The sequence below is a fragment of the Bubalus kerabau genome, chromosome 11, assembly GCF_029407905.1.
Source record: "Bubalus kerabau isolate K-KA32 ecotype Philippines breed swamp buffalo chromosome 11, PCC_UOA_SB_1v2, whole genome shotgun sequence".
NCBI lineage: Eukaryota > Metazoa > Chordata > Mammalia > Artiodactyla > Bovidae > Bubalus > Bubalus kerabau.
The window spans coordinates 74,084,895-74,108,974 of NC_073634.1; the positions used below are offsets into that span (position 1 = coordinate 74,084,895).

At 41.0% G+C, this 24,080-nt stretch overlaps 1 protein-coding gene across 1 annotated transcript in view; it reads right to left on the minus strand.

Moving 5' to 3' along the window:
- The window catches only part of PLB1 (phospholipase B1), a 126,286-nt gene extending 103,187 nt beyond the window's left edge, over positions 1-23,099 (minus strand). Inside the window, exons 1-2 of the mRNA XM_055540617.1 lie at positions 21,612-23,099; positions 324-385 (exon numbers count right to left, since the gene is read on the minus strand). Coding sequence (XP_055396592.1) covers positions 324-385; positions 21,612-21,666 — 117 coding nt within the window. The 5' untranslated portion in view covers positions 21,667-23,099. The remainder of the gene's footprint in view (positions 1-323; positions 386-21,611) is intronic.
- Positions 23,100-24,080: the final 981 nt, after the last annotated feature.

Here is a 24,080-nt window from a genome sequence, read left to right on the forward strand (position 1 = left end):
TCTGGGAAAACCTCACCCAAATGACTTCGGATAACTCACAGCATCTGCTTCAAGGTTCACAGAGATAACCAGGCTGTTTATAAGTCTTTCTGGGCACTTCTGGGAACTACCTGCTCAGTCTGAAGAGATTTTGAGCCCCAAATTCCAGGAGCTACAGTTATGCTGCCTCCACTCTGCCAGGTAACCTGCCTGTCCCTGGGGAAGCAGCTCACCTAGTCTATACCCCCAAGGCCTCAGGGAAGGGCCTGTCAACTTGTATCAAGACTAGGACTCATCCTTCAGAAGGGAAGTCACTACCTCTCCCATGAAGACAAAGCCCTTACCTCTGGCCACAGCTGCTCTTCCAATGTGTTCTCTCCAGGGGAAGTATGGGCCTGGGTCGTTCCTAAAAGAAAGCAAAAACTGTCCTGGTTATTTATCTGGAATTAACTCCCTGCTCTAGATTCACAGCTTTCGTGCTGTTAGGTAGGTAGAATAGGGAAAAGGAGTCCAAAATGGCGGTGGCCAAAAGACAAGAAGGTCAAAGGAAGGTCCAAGGACCAGAGTGAAGACTTCAGGCAGAACAAACAGCACTCCTGGCTAAGCCCAATTTGCATAGGGCAGGCCCAGATGGAGGAAAAAACATATAAAAGGAGGAGCCAAAGCACTTTCTCACATCCGGCGTGCCTGCACGCGCGCTCTCTCTCTCTCTCCCATGCGTGCGCTCTTTATCTCTCTCTCTCTCTCTCTCTCTCCCCTGCTATCTTCTAAATAAAATAGAGCTATAACACTGATTTGCCTAAGAGCTGTAGCACGGTTTGTCCAAGACCCGAGAGCTGTGACGTGCCGAGGGCTTTAACGTCCATTGCTCCAAATCTTTGTTGTGACGAGACAAAGAACCAAGGAACATACACTTGCGTGACAGTGCTTTTCCTCTCCACCCTACCTATTTGCCCTGCTCATTAATGTGCCTTGTGTTATGAAAGTCCAGGTTCCATTCCTCCAACTATCATCTCCATTGTTTGGGACCCTGTACATCCATTAATGCAGCCTCTTAAGGCAGAATCCCTAGGTTGAGAAGCAAAAGTGTCATCTGGGAGGGGTTAGCAATAACCCTATATCTTGCACAGACACATTACTGCAGATTGCTTTGTGGGTTCCTTAGTGAAGGGCAGAACTCTAGGGGAGAGTGATGTTGGACAAATAACCGCTGTTGTTTGGGGATCCGGGACGAATCAGGGAAAGCAGAGAACATTCTGGAACAGTCTGAAGGGTGATGTGGGCTTAAGACAAGAGCTAATAGTGCATTCCCAGTAGCCATGACTGTACATAATAGCTGGACAAGGGTTGTCTTCAGACATCTTACTGAACATGAAATGAAGAGGAAGAAAAGGCAGGTGGAGAGACTGCTAAGACACTGTTCTCGTCCCAGCTTACTTCGTGCCAGTCTTTTAAAACTTGGTTTTTAAAAAATTTTATGTACAATGAGAGATTCACTTTATAAGCCAATGAGTTTCCCCATCAAACCTTTAGCTTTCTAAATACACAAATAAGGGTATAGCACAGTAACAGCACTCTAAATAAAGGAACGAAAACAATCACCCACGGTGACAGCACCCCTATAGCCAAGAGTGGTTTCATGTGCTCACACTCATGTCCACCATCAGGCTCCTGATCAGTCTCACTTTTCATTCAGTTGTAATCAGTGTGGATGCAATCTTGTATCCTACAAGCTCCTTTAATGCTGTATCTTGAACTTTCTTTTTCACACTGATAGATAATCTTGATGCTTACTTCAACAGAGTCAAGAAACATTTATGATACTGATATGTAATCAAAGATCTGGCTCCCTTGCTCCCTCTGGTTTCTCTCCACCCAGTTCTCTGTCCAGGGTGCACATTCCTTAAATGGGCATGCCATGCGAGAACCCCCAGACAGCATCAGACAAGGCCAAAGGGAAGCCTGACTTGGGGACAGGGGACTTGATTTCTTTTCCACTCCAGCCTTCTTCTGCAGTTTTGCTTCCTGAACCTGAAAAGAATTTATCTGGAGTTTAATGAGGGTCAAGAGTGTATTTCCATTTCATGCCTACAGTGCAATCTGGCATTGATTTCCACGTAGGAAGTCATAACAGAAATGTGGGTTGTGTCCTGCCCCCAGATCTCGGTGACCCTTTGGAAATGCCCAGAAGAAATATTTCTGAGCAGAAAGAACCACAGGATGGGAAGGTGCTGAGATGTGGACAAACACAGAGTGCTTGAAAGGGCTGGAGCACAGGGATCATAACCGGAGGGCAAGGTAGATGAGGCTGCACCGACAGATGGCAGCCAGGCTGTGGAGCTGTGAACACCAGGCTACTTCACAGGCAACAGGAAGCTGTGACAGGTCTTTGACGGGATGAGCATTAGGGTGTGTTTTAAGATGATCATCACTCTGGGAAGTAGTGGGGTAGATGAATTAGCAGGGGAGAGATTTGAGACCATTTTGGTAATATTCTTTTTAAGCCAGGATAAAAACAAGCATGGAAGTCAATATTTATACGCAGTTTCTAGGCACCCAGCCCTATTCTAAGCACTTACATGAAATAATTCATTTAATCTTCACAATGACTCTGTGAGATAAATGCTATCCTCCCCACCTTACAGTTAAGAAACAGGCCCAGAAAGGGTAAGTGACATTTTAAAGGTGACACAGTGAACAAATGGTGATGGAAGGATTTGAAAACGGGGAGTCTGGCCCCATGGGCCATGCTCAGAACCAAACTAAGTGTAAATAACAGCCTAGGATCTAGACCAGGGCTCAATCAACTTCTGGTAGAGGGCTAGTCAGTCTTTTAGATTTTTCTGACTATGCCGTCTCCGTCACAAATACTCAGCTCTGTTTGTACTATGAAAGCTACAATAGATAATATGTAAGCAAATTAACTTTATAGAGACAAATTTGAATTTTATATAATTTTCATGTACCATGAAATATCTTTTTATTTTTCTTAACCATTAAAAAAATGTAAAAGCCTTTCTGGATATCAACAAACTGATTTTAAAGTTTATATGGAGAGGCAAAAATACCCAGAATAGCCAACAGAATATTGAAGGAGAAGAATAAAGTCAGAGGACGGACGCTGTCCATCTTCGAAAGTTACCATAAAGCTACAGGGTGATATTGGCAGAACAGACAAATAGATCCATGGAACAAGAGCGAGTTCCCAGACATAGACCCATAGAGAGTCAACTGCTCTCTGATAAGAGTGCAAAGACAACACAAGGGAGAAAAGACAGCTGTTCAACAAATGCTGGAATAACCAGAAGTTCACATGGAAAAAAAAAAAATCAATCTAAAAATGTAAATATCATTCTTAGCTCACAGATCATACAAAAAGAGGTAAAGGCTGAATTTGGCCCATGGGCTATTGTTTGAGAACCAGTGTTTGATTTAGACACTACTAAAAAGAAGTGAAAGTGAAATGGGAAGATGACCTCTCTAGTGATCAGCAATAGCCCTGAGCCCCAGGCATCCCAGGTGGGAGCCTGGATCTACCTCTAGATTACCAGGCTGGTTGCTACTGCCACGGCTCCTCCCTGGGCTTTGCCAGCATCTTCACAAGCAGAGGAATACAGGTTCTGGAGCAACTCTTCCCTGATCTTTGAGAAATGTCCCACTCAGCACATCTCCTGGTCTTTCAGGCTTCATGCCTGAGGGGGTGGCGGGTAAACTGCTCTTCAAAGAAAGTTTTTGGTCTTTGCTGTAAATAGAAGTTTTAATTTAAAAAAGAAAAAAAGATTTTTATGACCAAGGATATACTTGTACTCTATAGTTCATACATTTTAAAAAATTGAATAATATATAAGCAAAAGATCTAGCCCAGTGTCTACTTCACTTCACCAATGAAGTAAAGTTTTATGGAGAGATGAAGCAGACAGTAGGGCATGAGGCACTGTTCTAAAAAGGAAAAGGTGAAGGACAATATACAAAGTGTATATTGAGATACATTCAATATGCTGAAAGCTGTTGTTTCATTATCAATCCAGAGACATAACCATACAAAATCTACGGAATACAGCAAAAACAGTTCTTAGAGAGAAGTTCATAGCTATAGAGGCCTTCCTCAAAAACAAGAAAAATCTCAAACAACCTAACCTACCACTTAAAAGAATTAGAAAAAGAATAACAGACAAAACCTAAAGTCAGCAAAAGAAAGGATATAATAAAGACCAGAGAGGAAATAAATAAAATAGAGATTTAAAAAATAGAAAAAAAAAATCAATAAAACTGAGCTGATCCTTTGAAAGGGTAAACAAGATTGACAAACATCTGGCCAGGCTCACCAAGAAGAAAAGAGAACCCAGATAAACAAAATAAGATATGAAAAAGGGGACATAATAACCAATACTGCAGAGATATCAAAAACATAAGGAAATGTTACAATCATATGCCATCAAATTTGACAACCTAGAAGAAATGGACAAGTTTCTAGAAACATACTGCCCACCAAAACTGAATCAATAGATAATTTGAAAAAAAAATTAAAGGAATAGGTAAGTTGAAAGATCACTAGACGTGAAATAAAATCTATGACTAAAAAAGCTCCCTGCAAACAAAAGTCTAGGACCAGATGGCTTCACAGGCGAATTCTACCCAACATACAATGAAGAACTGATACCAATCTTTCTCAAACTCTTCCAAAAAATTGAAGAGGAGGGAGTATTCTCAAAGACATTCTATGAAGCCATCATTACCCTGGTACCAAAACCAGACAAAGACACCACAAAAAAAGAAATCTACAGGCCAGTATGTTTGTTGAATATAGATAAAAAAATTCTAAACAAAATATTAGCAAATTGAATTCAGTTCAGTTCAGCCACTCAGTCGTGTCCAACTCTTCGTGACCCCATGAATTGCAACACGCCAGGCCTCCCTGTCCATCCCAACTCCCGGAGTTTACCCAAACTCATGTCCATCAAGTCGGTGATCCCATCCAGCCATCTCATCCTCTGTCATCCCCTTCTCCTCCTGCCCCCAATCCCTCCCAGCATCAGGGTCTTTTCAAATGAGTCAATTATTTGCATGAAGTGGCCAAAGTATTGGAGTTTCAGCTTTAGCATCAGTTCTTCCAAAGAACACCCAGGACTGATCTCCTTTAGGATGGACTGGTTGGATCTCCTTGCAGTCCAAGGGACTCTCAAGAGTCTTCTCCAACACCACAGTTCAAAAGCATCAATTCTTCAGTGCTCAGCTTTCTTCACAGTCCAACTCTCACATTCATATATGACCACTGGAAAAACCATAGCTTTGACTAGACGGACCTTTGTTGGCAAAGTAATGTCTCTGCTTTTGAATATGCTATCTAGGTTGGTCATAACTTTCCTTCCAAGGAGTAAGCGTCTTTTAATTTCATGGCTGCAGTCACCATCTGCAGTGATTTTGGAGCCCCCCAAAATAAAGTCAGCCACTGTTTCCACTGTTTCCCCATCTACTTCCCATGAAGTGATGGGACCAGATGCCATGATCTTTGTTTCCTGAATGTTGAGCTTTAAGCCAACTTTTTCACTCTCCTCTTTCACTTTCATCAAGAGGCTTTTTAGTTCCTCTTCACTTTCTGCCATAAGGATGGTGTCAACTGCATCTCTGAGGTTATTGATATTTCTCCCAGCAATTTTGATTCCAGCTTGTGCTTCTTCCAGCCCAGCGTTTCTCATGATGTACTCTGCATATAAGTTAAATAAGCAGGGTGACAATATACAGCCTTGACGTACTCCTTTTCCTATTTGGAACCAGTCTGTTGTTCCATGTCCAGTTCTAGCTGTTGCTTCCTGACCTGCATACAGATTTCTCAAGAGGCAGGTCAGGTGGTCTGGTATTCCCATCTGTTTCAGAATTTTCCACAGTTTATTGTGATCCACACAGTCAAAGGCTTTGGCATGGTCAATAAAGCAAAAATAGATGTTTTTCTGGAACTTTCTTGCTTTTTCGATTATCCAGCGGATGTTGGCAAGCTGATCTCTGGTTCCTTTGCCTTTTCTAAAACCAGTTTGAATATCTGGAAGTTCATGGTTCATGTATTGTTGAAGCCTGGCTTGGAGAATTTTGAGCATTACTTTACTAGCATGTGAGATGAGTGCAATTCTGCGGTAATTTGAGCATTCTTTGGCATTGCCTTTCTTTGGGATTGGGATGAAAACTGACCTTTTCCAGTTCTGTGGCCACTGCTGTGTTTTCCATATTTGCTGGTATATTGAGTGCAGCACTTTCACAGCATCATCTTTTAGGATTTGAAATAGTTCAACTGGAATTCCATCACCTCCACTAGCTTTGTTCATAGTGATGCTTTCTAAGGCCCACTTGACTTCACATTCCAGGATGTCTGGCTCTAGGTGAGTGATCGCACCATTGTGATTATCTTGGTCGTGAAGATCTTTCTTGTACAGTTCTTCTGTGTATTCTTGCCACCTATTCTTAATATCTTCTGCTTCTGTTAGGTCCATACCATTTCTGTCCTTTATTGAGCCCATCTTTGCATGAAATGTTCCTTTGGTATCTCTAATTTTCTTGAAGAGATCTCTAGTCTTTCCCATTCTGTTGTTTTCCTCTATTTCTTTGCATTGATCACTGAGGAAGGCTTTCTTATCTCTCCTTGCTATTCTTTGGAACTCTGCATTCAGATGCTTATATCTTTCCTTTTCTCCTTTGCTTTTCGCTTCTCTTCTTTTCACAGCTATTTGTAAGGCCTCTTCAGACAGCCATTTTGCTTTTTTGCATTTCTTTTCCATGGGGATGGTCTTGATCCCTGTCTCCTATACAATGTCATGAACTTCCATCCATAGTTCATCAGGCATTCTATCTATCAGATCTAGTCCCTTAAATCTATTTCTCACTTCCACTGTATAATCATTTTTAGGTCATATTTGAATGGTCTAGTGGTTTTCCCTACTTCAACAACACATTAAAAAGATCACACACCACAACCAAATAGGATTCATCCCAAGTTCACTAGGATGGTTTAATATAGGCAAATCAATCAATGTGATATACCACATAAAAGAGAAAAACCTCATGATCATCTCAATAGATGCAGAAGAAGCATTGACAAAATTCAATATCCATTCATGATAAAAACTCTTACCACAAGTGGGTATAAAGGAAACATATCTCAACATAATAAAAGCTATTTACAACAAACCCACAGTCAATATAATATTCAACAGTGAAAAGCTGAAAGCCTTCCTGCTAAAATCTGGAACAAGACAAGGATGCCCACTCCCACATCTTCTATTCAACATAGTGGTTGAAGTCCTAGCCACAAAGATCAGACAAGACAAAGAAATAAAAGGTATTCAAATTGTAAGGGAAGAGGTAAAATTGTCATTATATGCAGGTGACATGATTTTATATGTAGAAAACCCTAAAGACTCCACACAAAAGCTACTAGACTGACAAATTCTCAAGGCAGCAGGATACAAGATTAACATACGAAAATCAGCTGCACTTCTTTGCACTAACAATGAAATATCGGAGAGACAATGTTAAAAAATAAAAAAAACTTTTGTATTGCATTAAAAAATACTTAGGGATAAACTTGACCAAGGAGGTGAAGAAGGAAATGGCAACCCACTCCAGTATTCTTGCCCAGAGAGTTCCATGGGTGGAGGAGCCTGGCAGGCTACAGTCTGTGGGGTCACAAAGAGTCGGACATAACTAACACTGACCAAAGAGGTGAAAGACTTATATACTGAGAACTATAAAACATTAATAAAGGAAACTGAAAATTATTCAAGTAAGTAGAAAGCTGTCCCATGCCCTTGGATTGGGAGAATTAATATTGTTAAAATGACAATACTACCCAAAACAATCTACAGACTTAATGTGATCTCTATCAAATTACCCATGACATTTTTCACAAATAATCCTAAAATTGACATGGAACTGTAAAAGATCCAGAATTGCCACAATAATCCTGAAGTAAAAGTATAAAGCAGGAGGCATAACCCTCCTTCAGACAATACTATAAAGCTACAATACTCAAAATAATGTTTTATCAGTACAAAAACAGGCATATAAATCAATGGAACAGAATAGAGAGCCTAAAAATATACTCAGACACATATAGTCAATTAATCCTTGACAAAGGAGGCAAGAATATATGATGGAAAAATGTCTCTTTGGCAAGTGGTGTTGGAAAAGTCAGACTACTGTATGTAAATCGATGAAGTCAGAGAACACCCTTCTCACCACACACAAAAATAAACTCAAAATGGCTTAAAGATGTAAAGACACGACATAAAGATGTCATAAGACATGACACCACAAAAATCCCAGAAGAGAGCATAGGAAAAACATTCTCTGACATGAATCGTATCAATGTTTTCTTAGGTCAGTTTCCCAAGGCAGTATAGATAAAAACGAACGAAATGGGACCTGAATCAAATTTACAAGCTTTTGCACAGCAAGTTCAGTTCAGTCACTCAGTCGTGTCCAACTCTTTGCGACCCCATAGACTGCAGCACGCCAGGACTCCCTGTCCATCACCAACTCATAGAGCTTACTCAAACTCATGTCCATTGAGTCAGTGATGCCATCCAACCATCTCATCCTCTGTTGTCCCCCTCTCCTCCCACCTTCAATCTTTCCCAGCCATCAGGGTCTTTTCCAATGAGTCAGTTCTTAGAATCAGATGGCCAAAGTATTGGAGTTTCAGCTTCAGCATCAGTCCTTCCAACGAATATTCAGGACTGATTTCCTTTAGGATGGACTGGTTGGATCTCTTTGTTGTCCAAGCTGCACAGCAAAGGAAACTATAAAACAAAAAACCAAAAAGGCAACCTACAGAATGGGACAAAATATCTGCAAACGGTGTGACTGGCAAGGGCTTAATTTCCAAAATATACAAACAACTTGTACAACTCACGTAAAATTTAAGTGAAAACAAACTTAAGAATTGGCTGCAAATTTGTGTTCTTTCCCCACCGAGACACAGACCAATAAACAGAGCCTTAGAAACTCAAGGTCTTTGGCCACCACTATCTTTTTCAAAATCATTAATCATGAAAACATAGGGTGATTCATAGAATGCCAGGTTAAAAAAAGAAAAGAAAGAACTGAGCAAAGACATCAGTGTCTGCCCTCTGTGAGGGAAGCAGTTTAAGTTGAGGCAAGAAACTGAAAAATGAACCAACAATCCTCAGAAAAATAAAGCAGAATGCTAAATTTTATCAGACATGTCCAGTTTTCCATGTAAACTAGCCAATGAAAAACTAGTTCAGGAACCAATAAAAACTGGCTCTGAGTGGGCCCAGATGTTGAGTTTTGCAGGCAAGAGTTTCAAAGTAGCTATTATATATATGTTCAAAGAATTAAAGAAAAATTTCTTTTTTAAATTAAAAAAAAAAAAAAAGGTTAGAGACTCAACAAATAGAAGCTATATTAAAAAAGTCCAGAAGTGATAATTAAAATAACTGAAAAATTTACTAGATGGTCTCAGTAATAGACTTGAGATGGCAGAAAAAAAGAATCTGTAAACTTAAAGATAGATCAATAGAAAGTACCTTTCTGAAAAATACAGAGGAAAAGAGATTGAAGAAAAATGAATAGGGAATCAGAAGTGTGTGGGTATTGTCAAGCATACAAAATAACCAGGTAATGAGTCCCAGAAGAGGCAGAGAGAGGGAGGCTGAAAATTAAAAGATTAAGAGATAATGGCTGAAAATTTCTCACATTTGATGAAGAACATTGAGCCACAGATCAAAGAAGCAGAGAAAAAACAAAAGCAAACAAACAAAAAAACCACTTTAGGTAAGAAAAACACAATTTTCCCTGGACACATCAACTGTAATAACTGATGTGTCTAGATGTAGATTAAAGCCAAGGTAAACGAAACTCAACAGAAGAAAAACAACTTTTAATGTATAGGAGACCAACATTATGGTAAACAGCTGACTTATGGGAAATGGTGGAGGCCAGAAGGCAGTGGAATGATGTATTTAAAATGCTAAAAGGAAGATGAACCCATGTGGAAGCATGGTAATATAAAAAGAAACGAAGTACACAAAGAGTAAATGTGGAGGTAAATCCAAGATAAAATTGCCTGTATAAAACAGATGTCAACAAATTATGACCCGTAGATCAAATCTGCCCACAGCTTATTTTTATATGGTTCACTAGACAAGTATGATATTTACATTTTAAAGGGTTATAAAACAAATAAGGACTTGTGGTAGAGACCATACATGATCCACAAAACCAAATATTTACCATCTGACCCTTTACAGACAAAAAGTTTATCAAACTTGATATAAAAAAAAATTAAAAAGGGGACTTCTCTGGTGGTCCAGTGGCTAAGACTGTGCTCTCAATGCAGGGGGCCCAGGTTTGATCCCTGGTCAGGGAACTGGATCTCACATGCTTCAACTAAGACCTGGTACAGTCAAATAAATAAATAATTTTTTAAAAAAGAATACAGTGTAGAGTTTAAAATATATGTAACATGAGCAGATTTGAATGGAGCAAATGGAGCTACACTTGTGTGAGGTTTTCCCTTTATCTGGGAAATGGTTAAATGTTAGTTGTTTAGTCGTGTCGAACTCTTTACAACCCCAAGTACTGATATAGCCCACCAGGCTCCTCTGTTCATGAAATTCTCCAGGCAAGAATACTGGAGGGGTTAGCCATTCCCTTCTCCCACATTGCAGGGAGATTTTTTACTGTATGAACCACCAGGGAAGCCCATTCATTTATTTAAATTGGACTTTAATAGGACAGGGATGTATGCTATAATCAAATGCCAAAATTACAAAACTGTATAGTCAGCAAGCTAACACTGAGCAGGATAGCGTGGGGCAACTGAAACAATAGAAATATTTAATCTGAAGAAGACAAGAAAGAAGGAAAGATCAAAGAACAGGTAGGACACATTGAAGAATAGTCAGGTATCATTTAAAAACATGCTTGGGAAGACCAGAAATGGGAAGCTTAGGGGCGATATATGAGAACTTCCTTCAGTATCTGAAAGGACTGAAAAACCAAGGGGGATGGTGTTGCTCCACATGACCCCCAAACCAGGACAGGACCGGTGGAGATAGATTGTCCTTTGGCAGAATAGCCTGGGCTACCTGAATAAGAATGGGCCACTCAGGGCACCTGGTCCAGGCAGAGGCTGAGGACCAAGGTGAGCATGTGGCACACACATCAGACAGGTGTTAGGAGCTTGGACACCCTTGGTCTGGTCGATCTCTCCAGACCTCCATCTCCTCACTTTTAAGATAAGGTTGTTAACAGTTGCCTCATGGAGTTGCTATCAGGATTAAATCCATGGAAACACAAAGTGCAGCATCTGACACATGGCAAAGATTCAGTAACTGGTAGCTGTGATTATGCAAATTTCAATATCAGAGGATGACCAAGCATAGACCACTTTTCAGATCCTTCCGGTCTCAATGTTTTGGGATTTCCTCATATAACTAGAGAATTCATGTTTACCTTGGTGATTTAACTCATACCTGAAAACTGCTCTGAGGCATCACAAAGAGGCTATTCCTGGAATCAAAGTGTCTAGACTTGAAGACCCAGATGGAAACTCAGGACCCCTTGGACCTGTCCCCATTGACTGCCAGGCCTTCACTCCAGTTCTCTGTTTCCTACCAGGTAAATGGGAAGAAAAATTCTTGCCTTTCTCACATCACCCTTTAGGCCTTTTGGGAGAAATCATCAAAGCATTTGTGAATTGCTTGGACACGAATCATGGAATCCCAAGGGAATTTTCCCATTTGGAAAGCTGCTTTATTCTCAAGCTCACGGATCTATGAAGGCTTGGAGTTCCCTGGAAAACTACCTGCTTGTGTGAAGAAGGGACCATTGCCTGGGGACCACTGCTTCTCCCTGAGACGCAGGAATGTAAGAGGAAACAGCTGCCTAAGCCAGGAGGAAAGCAGGCCTTGCCAGAGCCCAGCAAACACCATGCGGGGCCTCTTTCTAGGAGCCAGGCCCACTGACTCACCAGCCTGTTGCCTCTTTCAGCTTGTGACCTTCTATGTGTGAAGCCAGCAGGCTCATCCTGCCCAGAGTACCACTTCCATTAGGCCACTCCCCTGCTGAAAAACACTGAATAGTTCCCTCGTCCCAATACAGCAAATCCGAACCCTAGGCTTGTTACATGACCTTGAGCCAGTCACTTAACCTCTCTAAGGCTTAGTTTTTTGGGCTTTTAAATTTTAATTGAACTATAGTTGATTTACAATGTTATGTTAGCTTCTGGTGTACAGCTAAGTGATTCAGTTATATGTATATATATATATACACACACACACATATACACACATACACACACACACACACTTTTTCCTATTCTTTCACAACATGGTATATTACATGATTTTAATATAGTTTCCTAAGCTTCCCTGGCAGCTCAGATGATAAAGAATCTGCCTGCAATTCAGGAAACCTGGGTTCGATCCCCAGGTTGGGAAGATCCCCTGGAGGAGGAAATGGCAACCGACTCCAGTATTCTTGCCTGGAGAATTCCATGGACAGAGGAGCCTCACAGGCTACAGTCCATGGGGTTGCAAAGAGTCAGACACTAATGAGCAACTAACATTTTTACTTAATGCTATACCGTAGGACCTTGTTATTTATCTATTTTACATATAGGGTTTAGTTTTTTAAAATGTAAAATAACAGATTTGGATTAAATCATTTTAGAAGTCTCTAAGTCTTAAGACACTCTGATACGCTATTGTTCTCATCTAAGGATTTCAAATTTGAAATTTCATTCTAAAAGACCCTGATGCTGGGAAGGATTGGGGGCAGGAGGAGAAGGGGACAACAGAGGATGAGATGGCTGGATGGCATCACTGACTCAATGGACATGAGTTTGAGTAAACTCCGGGGTTGGTGATGAACAGGGAGTCCTGGTGTGCTGCAGTCCATGGGGTCGCAAAGAGTTGGACACGACTGAGACGACTGAACTGAACTGCAGGATTTCAAAATCGCACTTTACCTAACTTGTCGCCTCCCCTGACACCAACCCTGCACTGCAGTCCGGCAGGCCTGCTCCCTGCTCCTCAAACCCATCACGTTGAGCCCTAACTTTGCCTTTGGGTATGCTGTTTCTCCCACTTGGATGCCCTCCCTGTTCCTCTGTCTTTACGTTAATCCCACTCATCCTCAGCACTTAATTGAGTTTCAACTCCCATGTGAAACTTCTCCAGCCCACATTCATCTCTCAGTTCTCTGAATCCTGTTGCTTTTATTACATCTACTTACACCTATTTTGGTGCTTAATTCTTCTCCAGTGATTTTATGCAGATCAGTTCTCTCTCCCCAGAGGCTTCCTTACATTTGGTTTTTTATTTCCCAACCAGGCTCAGCCCTACTTGGGTTCTTGGAAGGGTGCTCAGACAGTTAACTGACAGTAGCAAAAATGCGACTAGATGAAAATGATGAGTGATGATAAAGTCTTCAATATCTACAAGGTGCAGATGACATTCCAGAAAAGTAGGACTCCTGAGCCCCCAGAGAAAATCCCATACCTGTGCCTACTACTCAGGGCAGGAATTTGGAGGCAAGTGTGTGAGTTGAAGCGGGGGTGGGACTGGGTATTCAGGCATCTGCTGCAGAGGAGAGAGTCTGACGCCAGAGCTCCAGGGATGGCTCTGCACCAACGAGACAGGCGACTTGAGAAAGTCCCCCTGCCCCTTTCCCATCAATAACTGAAAGGATCTGGGCCAACCAGAAGTCCTCCAAGGTTGCTTTCTGTTAATTGGAAAGAGACTATTTCTAGAAGACTGTACTGGTAAACGCCAGGAAGGACTGCAGGCCCTTGTAAAACAAATATTGACTAACTTTACTTGTTCTAATAATAAAAGAGGCATTCCTTTCCTCACAGAATGACTTCACCCAGTTCCCATCTTTGGCTTTGCAGCAACAGGCCTGGCCTGGGTATGCTACCAAGCCAAGAGCCTTCATTTATTAGTATGCCAGTCTTCTGGAGAACTTCTGACCCCTGCCAGGAAAGTGAAATTCTAGAGAAAATTGTATTTTATTAGGCATAGGGCTTCCTTGCCAACTTGCTTTAGCAAATTGCAGTTTTGAGATAGGGATGTTTCCGTTTTCTAAATCAAAACTTTTCTAAATTGAAACTTTCAGAACAGGAATCTGTTTTCATATGGGTTTTGTTGAGTCCATTTTAAAGCTTGAACAAAACCTCTGGTTTGGTTCTTTCCTCCGTTGGGCTCTATTGTGATGCAGGAAGATGGTGAAAGGCCTTTTCTGTGGACTCAGAACTGAATTCTGGCTTTGGTGCTTATTAGCTGGATGAACTTCGGCAAGTTATTTAACTTCTGAGTCTCAGTTTTCTCATCTATAAAATGAGGATAATAGTACACCCCGCTTAAAGGGAAGTTGTTATATATGTACAGTGCTTAGCATGGGGCTTGGCTGTTCTACTGAACCTCACACCAAGAATTTATTTTGAAGGGTATAATGGTAGTGCCCCAGGTGCCTGACAGATAATGTTCATAGTCTCTGAAGACAGGCATCTTCATCCTAGGCCTCAACGAATCTTAGTTTTTCAAGGAGTTAAAGCATCACACACTAAAAAGTAACCAAGCACATAAACAAACAACATATCCAGGAGCAAGTATTAGCAGAAAAAAACAAAGCAGAAAATAGATCAAAAACTTTGAAGACTGAAATTATAGACAAAAATTATAGAACTGCTGTGTTTTTTTAAATAAAAGACAAATTTGAGGATATTTATAGGAACACAAAAATTTTAAAAGTGACATTGCAAATTTGATAGAGAACTAAATGTAAATTAAATTTGAAAAATGAAACCAATTTTCAAAAATCTGAAAGGAAAAAGATGTTTCCATAGAAGCTGAAAAGACCTTTTAACAGCTTTAACATTCATTTCTGATAAATATAAACACACTCAAGAAAACAGAAATTTGTGGATACTTCCTAAATGTGAACACACAAAACATAATTTATGTGTATGCATGTATAATTCCCAAAGCCCATCATCTAACTGAACAAGGAAATTTTGTTTTCTACTAAAGTCAGGAACAAATGAGAATTCCCACTGTCTTCCTTGTTGTTTAGCACTGTATTGGAGCAGCAGACAATGCGATCAGAAAAGTAAAGTCAGAGAAAGGAAAACTATTGATCATGTGAGAGTAACCTTGAAAACTCTAGAGAATCAGTGTTAAAACTAATTCAAACAATAAAATGATTTAGCAAGCTATAAAGTATAAAATTAACATAAAAATTAAAAACCTTCATATACCCCAGTATATGGCCTGGCTCAGTTAGCAAATATAATGGAAGACATTTATAATAATATAAGATAAAACACTTCTGAATAAGCCTATTTCCCTCCATTTACAAATTTAAGGCAATTTCAATAAACAGCAATACCTTTCTTTTTTCTAAAGCTAGGTGAAATTGATTCTAAGATTCATACAGAAAAATAAACATGCAAAAATAGCTATGAAAATCCTAGAAAACAAGAGCAAGGAAGTAGGTAAAGTAGATTGCAAAATAATCACAAATTCTTCCTATCCTTGAATGTATGTCACTTGGCAATATAATGCTGCTGTTTCTCCCAGCGAGAGGAGAGGTTAAGTTCTCTACTCCTTAAACCCCAGGGTTGGCTGTATGAATTGCTTTGGTCAATGGGACATTATCAAACATGATGCAAGCATGAGACTTGAAAAGTGTTGATACTTTTGGAACTTACCCTTTCATTGCTTTTTGGCACCTGAAAATATATGATTTTTATTTAAAGACATCTTCCTTTGCAATCAGAGAATTTAACTAAAATACTACTTCTCATCTGTGACATTTCAAGAATTCTAAGGCCTGACAATATACTCTATTGTCAAGCTATGGAGAAGTAGGCATTTTCATATATATATATATATATATATATATATAGCCAATGGGAATGTAAAATGGTACAATCCCTATGGCTGGAGGAAATTTTGGTAATATCTAACCATTTGTGTCCTTATCCTTTGACCCAGAAATCCCAGTTTTAGGAATTTACCCTAAGCTATACCTCCAAAAACATAAAAGAGACACATGTACATGATCGTTCATGACAGCATTACCTAAAATAGCAGAATATTGGAAGCAACCTAATGCTCATGTTGGGAGACTGACTAAATACATGTGGTATACAATGAAATATCCTATAGTTGGGAAAAAAGTTAAAAAGATATCTGAACAGATATGATGTAATTTCAGGATACATTGTTAAATTAAAAAAAAAAACAGGATGAAAAAGAAATTTATAATAGTTTATCTTTGTGCAAGAAGAAAAATAATATATGTTTGCAAAGTGAAACATAGAAAGGATATGACAATAATTAAATCTGTTACCTACAGGGACAGGTAGAAATGGGATGGAAAGGCTAGGGATAGGAATGGAAATTCTGAGTATATCTTTTCACATAGCTTTGACTCTTGAACCATGTTAATGTTTTATATATTCAAAAAATAAAGTGAGGGGCTTCCCTGGTGGTTCAGTGGTTAAGATTTTGCCTTCCAATGCAGGGGGTATGGGTTCAATCCCTGATTGAGAGGCTAAGATCCCATACCCTCATGGCCAAAAAAAGCAAAACAAAACATAAAACAGAAGCAACATTGTAACAAATTTAATCAAGATTTTAAAAATAGTCCTCATCAAAAAAAAAAAAAATCTTGAAAAAAAAGTTAAATCAACAAGAATGGGAGAAACCCTATAATTGAATACAAACAGAAACAATATTATATGTCAAATAGATAAGCACACAGAGAGAAGAAGAGAGTTAATACAAGTGATTTTGATCAAAATATTTTGATTACATACCCTGAGTGGAACAGAACAGTCTAAGGACAAAAAAACAAAGATTTTGTTTGTGGTGTAGTATTGTAGTAATTCTAATATTGTATGTACTGTAGGATTCAACAAATGAACAAATGTATCGAGTTTTTGTAAAGCTGGTTTGCACTGCGGGATAAGGAAAATACAAGTCTGGAATAGGACAAGGAGATAAAACCCTAACCTAACTAAAAGTAGAGATATCTGTATAAACACATCTTTTTAAAGAGAAAACTATGTTTCTGAGCTCTGCGCTGAGAGAGCTTAGACATAATGACACCCCAGCAGCAATGAATACCACTAGCACCTGGATCTAAATAAAATCCCCTATCAATTAACATCTTAAAGGCATTGCTAACTGCATGGCTGAAATAGGGAAAATAGATTAGTCTGAATAACTTGTTCCATAAAGTTAGAAGTGCTTAAAAATTGATGAGGAAACAGAAGTCAGCTTGGAGAGGCTCTCACAGGCCAATAACTTGAGCATCAAAATGAGTAAGCACAAGGCTGGGTTATAACATACTGATTAAAAAAAGAATCCATAAGTCCATTTTATCTTTTATGAAAGATAAATCTAAAAGAATGGGGTATTTTTAGGAGAGAATTTTTTTAAAGAGGAATGCCGACTAACAGTAGAAGAAGAAATGATAGACATTTAAAAATCACCATCTTCCACTCACCATGGTAATAATTCAGGCAAAATTTATCAGTGGATGCTAAAACCATTAGTTATAAGAACAGTCACTTGGTATCTCCCTATAAATTATAAATCACATGGGGAGGTACCTTTACAAGGGAGAAATCTGGCAGACACCATCTTAACCAAATGATCGAATTTAACATTAGTGAAAATATTTGCTAATATCACAGGTATCCCTAAATGTCACACATCAAGGACACAACACAATCCATGTTGTGTTTCTACGTGAAGAGTGGAGTCTGACTGTAGCAATAAAGAAACAATTTGGAAAAATTCTAACTTCAGTGCACAAAAGAGCAAGCCTCAATTTTTCAAGAACACAAAATATAAAGTAAAAAAGAAAGCGGGGAAAAAAGGCTAAAGAACTATTGTAGATTAAAAGGGATTAAAGAGGCAGGAAAATAAATGCAGTGTGTGGTCTTTGGTAAATCTAACAAGCAATGACTGAAAAAAAATGAACAAAATAATACAAAGCCAATTAACTTATTCACCATATTAGAGTAAATCATGCAATCATCTCAATAAGTGCAAAAAAAGCATTAGATAAAATTCAACACCCACTAAGAGGTTTTTTAAACCTCTTAGCGAATTAGGAATAAAATAGAACTTTCTTAGTCTCATAAAGAGTACCTACAGAAAAGCCTGTAGCAAACACCGCACTTACTGATGAAACATTAAAAACACTTTCCTTTTGAACCTGGAAATAAGACAAGAGTGCCTCCAACCATCAATGCTATGAAAAAATTGTAGTTGGAGGCACCAGCCAGCACAGTAAGGCTAAAGAAAGAAAAGGTATACAGGTTGAAAAAAGAGCAACCGAACTGTCCTCATTAGCAGGATTGCATCTACAGAAAATTCAGAAGAATATACAGATAACTTATTAAAATTTTTAAGTTTGTACATGTGAAGTCACTCAGTTGTGTCCGATTCTTTGCAACTTCATGGATTATAGCCTGCCAGGCTTCTCGTCCATGGAATTTTCCAGGCAAGGATACTGGAATGGGTTGCCATTTCCTTCTCCAGGGGATCTTCCCAACCCAGGGATCAAACTGCACTATAGGCAGACTCTTTACTGTCTGAACTACCAGGGAAGCCCGAGTTTAATTGGGTACAAAATAAAAGTTTATTTCTATATATCAATAACATTTTCAAAATGATAATTCAACATTCCATTTATCCTACACCAAAAGAATCACATAACTAAGAAAAAAAATGAATAAGACATATGCAAGACCTCAGAGAAAACTATGAAGCATTGAGTGACATTAAAGAAGACTCATTATTGTAAAGATACTTATTTTCCCCTAAACTTGTTTCGTAGAATTAAAAGCAATTTCTATCAAAAGTCTGACAGGTTTTTTTGGGGGTAGAAATTGACAAATAGTAAAATTTATATGAAAGTTCAAAGCCAAGTCACTTTTAAAGAAGAAGATAAAATAGACTTGTTTTTCCCAATAATAAAGCTTACTATAAACCTATAGAATTAAGATAATGTGCTCCTGGCACAAAAATAGACAAAGCAGCCAATAAAGCAAAACAGATTTCAAACAGATGCAGGCACTCGTGAATCCTTTATATGTGAACAGAGGTGAGGAAGGAACCAACTGTTCAATGGTGTTGAGACAATCAGACATTGTGTGAGAGGGAAAAAAAAGCCACTAGGGCTTCCCTGGTAGCTCAGCTGGTAAAGAATCCGCCTGCAATGTAGGAGACTCCAGTTCAATTCCTGGGTCAGGAAGATCCCCTGGAGAAGGGAATGGCTACCCACTCCAGTATTCTGGCCTGGAGAATTCCATGAACTGTACAGCCCATGGGGTTAAAAAGAGTCAGTCGGACACATCTGTGCGATTTAAAAAAAAAAAAAAAAAAGGAGGGGGATGGTTCTCCTCTTACGTTAGTCACAAAAATCAATCCCAGATGTCTTTAAAAAGATCCATGGAAAAAAGCAAATTTATAAAATTTTAGAAGGATATATAGGATAATATCTTCTTGACCCAGAGACCAGAGAGAAGTTCTTAAAGACAACACAAAAAGCACAAACCAGAAAAGATTAAAAAAACTTTAGAAATAGACAGGTAATATACAAACAGACAATAGCCAGACCATAGTTGACAATACAACTTTGACCCACACATCTGCAGCAGACAGGCAAGGAAGCCCCACCACCACTCCCACAGCAATCAGCCTAGAACAGTCAGGACCTGGTCCATGTCTACATTACAACCCTACTTCTGTCTCTACTTCCAACACAGGATGAACCAGAGAAGCGGAGTATGTTTCCTAGGGTCTGCCTTCCAGTTAGCCACCTGCAGCTACTTTCCCTCTGCAACTGCCGCCAATCAGAGCACCCCTGAAACCTTCCTTTTGGTCATCAAGCTTTCCCATTCCTCTGCCTGCCTTGAAGGCATCTCTGCCCAACACAAATGATAGCAGCTGCCTCCTGGCCATAGCAACTTTGGAGTAACACACTGATGTGCTTAGTCGTGCCTGCCTCTTTGAGACCCCACGGACTTTATCCTGCCAGGCTTCTCTGTCCAGGGGATTTTACAGGTAAGAATACTGGAGTGGGCTGCCATTTTGTTCTCCAGGGAATCTTCCCAACCTAGGGATGGAACCCGCGTCTCTCGGCGTCTCCTGCATTGACAGGCAGATTCTTTACCATTGTGCCACCTGAGAAGCAACCTCAGAATGCTAAGTCGCTTCAGTTGTGTCCGACTGTGTGTGACCCCATAGACGGCAGCCCATCAGGCTCCCCTGTCCCTGGGATTCTCTAGGCAAGAACACTGGAGTGGGTTGCCATTTCCTTCTCCAGTGCATGAAAGTGAAAAATGAAAGTGAAGTTGCTCAGTCATGTCTGACTCCTAGTGACCCCATGGACTGCAGCCTATCAGGCTCCTCCGTCCACGGGATTTTCCAGGCAAGAGTACTGGAGTGGGGTGCCATTGCCTTCTCCGAACTTCAGAATAAATGCCTCCATTGTTCTCATTTGGGTGGTCTTCCTCTGGGGTTTCCTGGTGAATTTACTTCCCTCTAAATTTAGAATTTTGCTCTCTTAAAGTCTCTATAGAGAGACTGGTAAAACAAGTGCCCAGAAGATATTTTTGGTTATACCAAACGAACAGCAAGTGCACAGCGCATATTAAAAACTAAAACAAAATAAAGTAGGAAAAGGACAAACCTTTGGGAAAAAGATGGGAAACACACAAGAATAGGCACTTCACAAAAGAGGAATTCAAATGGTCAATAAAGATTCCTAGGCCTCAGGAGTAGTCAGGAAAATGCAGTCTTCCCATACAGGGAGCTGAGCAGGTACCATCTTCCACCACCACACCTACCTCTCACCCCAAAGACTGAGAAAGAGGCGACATGTCCTAGGTAATTAGCAGAAGCAGGGCTTGGACGCCAGTGGGCCCTGGCCTCTGTCCCCATCTCCTCCTCTCCGTCAGGGGGCTCCAGGGCTTTCCCACTCTGGGCCCAGGCCTCTCATTTGGAGAGGGTAAAAAAGTCATCTTTAAGGTCTACTTCAGATTTAAGAGATTCTGCCTTTCTAGACAAAGGGAGAACGGAAGAGCCAGGGGCCAGAAGAGGGGCAAAGGCCCAGTCTTCTAACCATTAGCTCTGAGGAGTCCAGAGCCCTGGCTGGGCAACCTCTCGTTTCAATCAGGGCCAGTATCCCTAAAAAGCATGGCGCCATCAAATCTGCCTCCCTCTCCCCTTTCAGCCAAAAATACAAGCAAAGCCCATGTGATCATACAAATGGGCTTACCATTAGTGGTAGCAGAGGTATTAATATCTCCATGTTAAGAATCAAGGTCCGAGGACGTAGAACTTGCCCAAGACCACACAGCACAGAGAAGGAGCAGCCAGGGCCCTACCCCCACTGCTTGCTTCCCCACCATGGGGCTGCAGCCCGCCTGCACCTTCTCACCTGTTCCAAGACCCGCCTCTTCCCCACAGCTGTAGGCACTCAAATCTCTGCTTTGCAATCTGCCTGGTCCTCTCCCAAGCTCCGAGCGAAGCGACGTGGGACACCTGCAGGGCCAAGCCATTGGTTGCCTGATGAGCAAAAAGAGGACTTACCTTGCCCCAGAAGCAGTAGCAGCCCCAGGAGGAAAGCGCAGGGCAGCAGCCCCATGCCGGAACCTTCCAGATGTCTGCAGACTAATAGGCTCTCACTCTTCCTGCAGCTTTTATGCTCCTCTGTTGTCTGATAGAGTGCCGGTCATAAATTTTATTGTCTTCACCTTTGAGAGGGGCCGTGGCCAGCTGTAAATGATAAATATTAACATTTAGGCAGAAGACGTCTCAAGGTAGATGGGTCAAAGATGGGTGGCACATTCTAGGCAAAGGCACCAGAAGACCAGGACCACATAGCCCCCTTCGAGTGGCCTTCCAGGATGGAGGGCCCAGATATTGCTAGTGTCTGGGCACTGGAAATGGAAAGTGCTGGGCTAGAATCCTGGGTCAGAGCTTGGGGTCATCCTTTAGGTTAGCCCCAGTTTTTCTGCTGTGAGTTATGGAAATGAAAGCCATGAGAGGATTGAAAGTACCTTGTAACATTTGTAAAGCAAACGGCCACCTCCAAACGTGAGGTCTTTGAGTGTGCAATGCATTCCCACAGTGTCCCAGGAGCACCGACGGGCTCCCTGGTTTGCTTGGTGCAGAGAGGTTTTCTCAGACCCCCCACCCCCAGAGCCATGGGTGGTCGGGAGTGTGGGGCTGAAGTGCATGCCACGCACTTACTGGCTGCATGTTGAACTGACAGATGTAAGCCAAGAGATGAGCCATGGAGCTCATTGGATAGAACCAGAAGCTTCCTTTGGGCAAATGAAGCCAGAATACTGGGCTGGGTCTAGGCTGAGCAGATGGAGCTGGAATTTAAAGCATGGGTGACAAAATAGTCTTGAGGGTGAAGCTGAAATTTTTTCCTGCAAGTATCAAGGAATGGTGGCCCATGGTTAATAAACAGGTGTATTTAAATCATCCTTGCATTATGGCCACACTAACAGCACCAAGGCCAAGAGCCTGGCTCCTGAGATCTAACCAGGAGACTGGAGCTGGTTTCTATCATCCAGCCTCAAGTCTTGATCTGCTGACATTTTCCTCAATTGCATAAAATCATAGTTGGGTTGTCTTAAGTATAAAGTGAAGACCGAGTGGGTGGCCCCTTTGTTTCTGACTTCCAGACATTAACATGTCTTCCTTCCTCACCTGCTCAGAATAATGTGGCTTGTGGGTGACCACAGGTTTAGCCATGCCCAAGGCTCAGCCTCAGGGTGACACAAAGGTCTCAGGTCACACCAGGGGTGTGGAGGCAATGATTCAACTTGACCAGCTGGCCATCCACTGGTCCTGGAGCCTGGCAGAGGGTGGCACACAAGGCAGAGAAGGAAGAAGTAGTAAACCCAAGATGAGTCTGCAGGGGTCATTTGAACATAGATACTTCTGAGCATCTGATCTTTGTTCTCTGTTTTATTAACTTATTTTTAGTTTTTGGCCTCATCGCCCAGCATGGGGCATCTTGGTTCCCTGACCAGGGATCAAACCCATGTTCTCTGCAGTGGAAGCATGGAGTCTTAACCACTGGACTGCCCAGGGAAGTCCGTGACACTTGTTGTTTTCACCAATCTGCCCATAAGCTCAATGAGAGACACAAAGCTCCCATTCTATGACGATGTTAGGAGTCCAGGAGTCAGCTCCAGGCCACCATCAGCTTTGAGGAGCATCCCTGAACCTCCTTGGACTTCATGAGTGTTCAGGTCCTCACTCATGCTTAGGTCAGTTGCAGGTGGGGTGGCAAGCATGATGAGAAATGGACAGAAATAGCCCGGAGTCCATGTACCCCCTTCCATCTCTTACTGCTTCTCTGCATGACCATTATGGCCCAACTGGAGTGACATATGTACCAATCTCTCACCCCTTTTCCATTTAGAAAAACTGAGAAGTGATTTAAAACCATCTTGAACCTTTGTGAAGCATTTTTGTATACTGAATTACCTCTTAGATTAAAAAAACTCTCTGAGTCCTGTCAGTGTGTCAAGGAATTCTCATCAGCTGTGTGGTGTTAGGGGAATAACGTTTCTTGGGCACCCTGTCCCCCTCTGTGGTGTGCTCTTCACACGCCGTAGTCTAATTAGCACCGATGATCTTTGTGATCTGTTGCTGCTGCTAAGTCACTTCAGTCGTGTCCGACTCTGTGCGACCCCATAGACGGCAGCCCACCAGGCTCCCTCATACCTGGGATTCTGGCAAGAACAGTGGAGTGGGTTGCCATTTCCTTCTCCAATGCGTGAAAGTGAAAAGTGAAAGTGAAGTTGCTCAGTCGTGTCCGACTCTTAGCATGGACTGTGACCTGTTAGCAGCTGTGAAAACAAGGGGAAAAGGACTTGCCAAACTTATAAACTTGTTCTCTGATTTTTGCTACTAAAATATCCTATGAGGACATGTCCTAGAGATTGGAAAAGGTGCTCCATTTCAGATTTTAGCAACATTCAGCAGATGTTCCTTTAGGGAAAGGTACAGCCCTAGGAATTCAAATCTTTCAGGGAT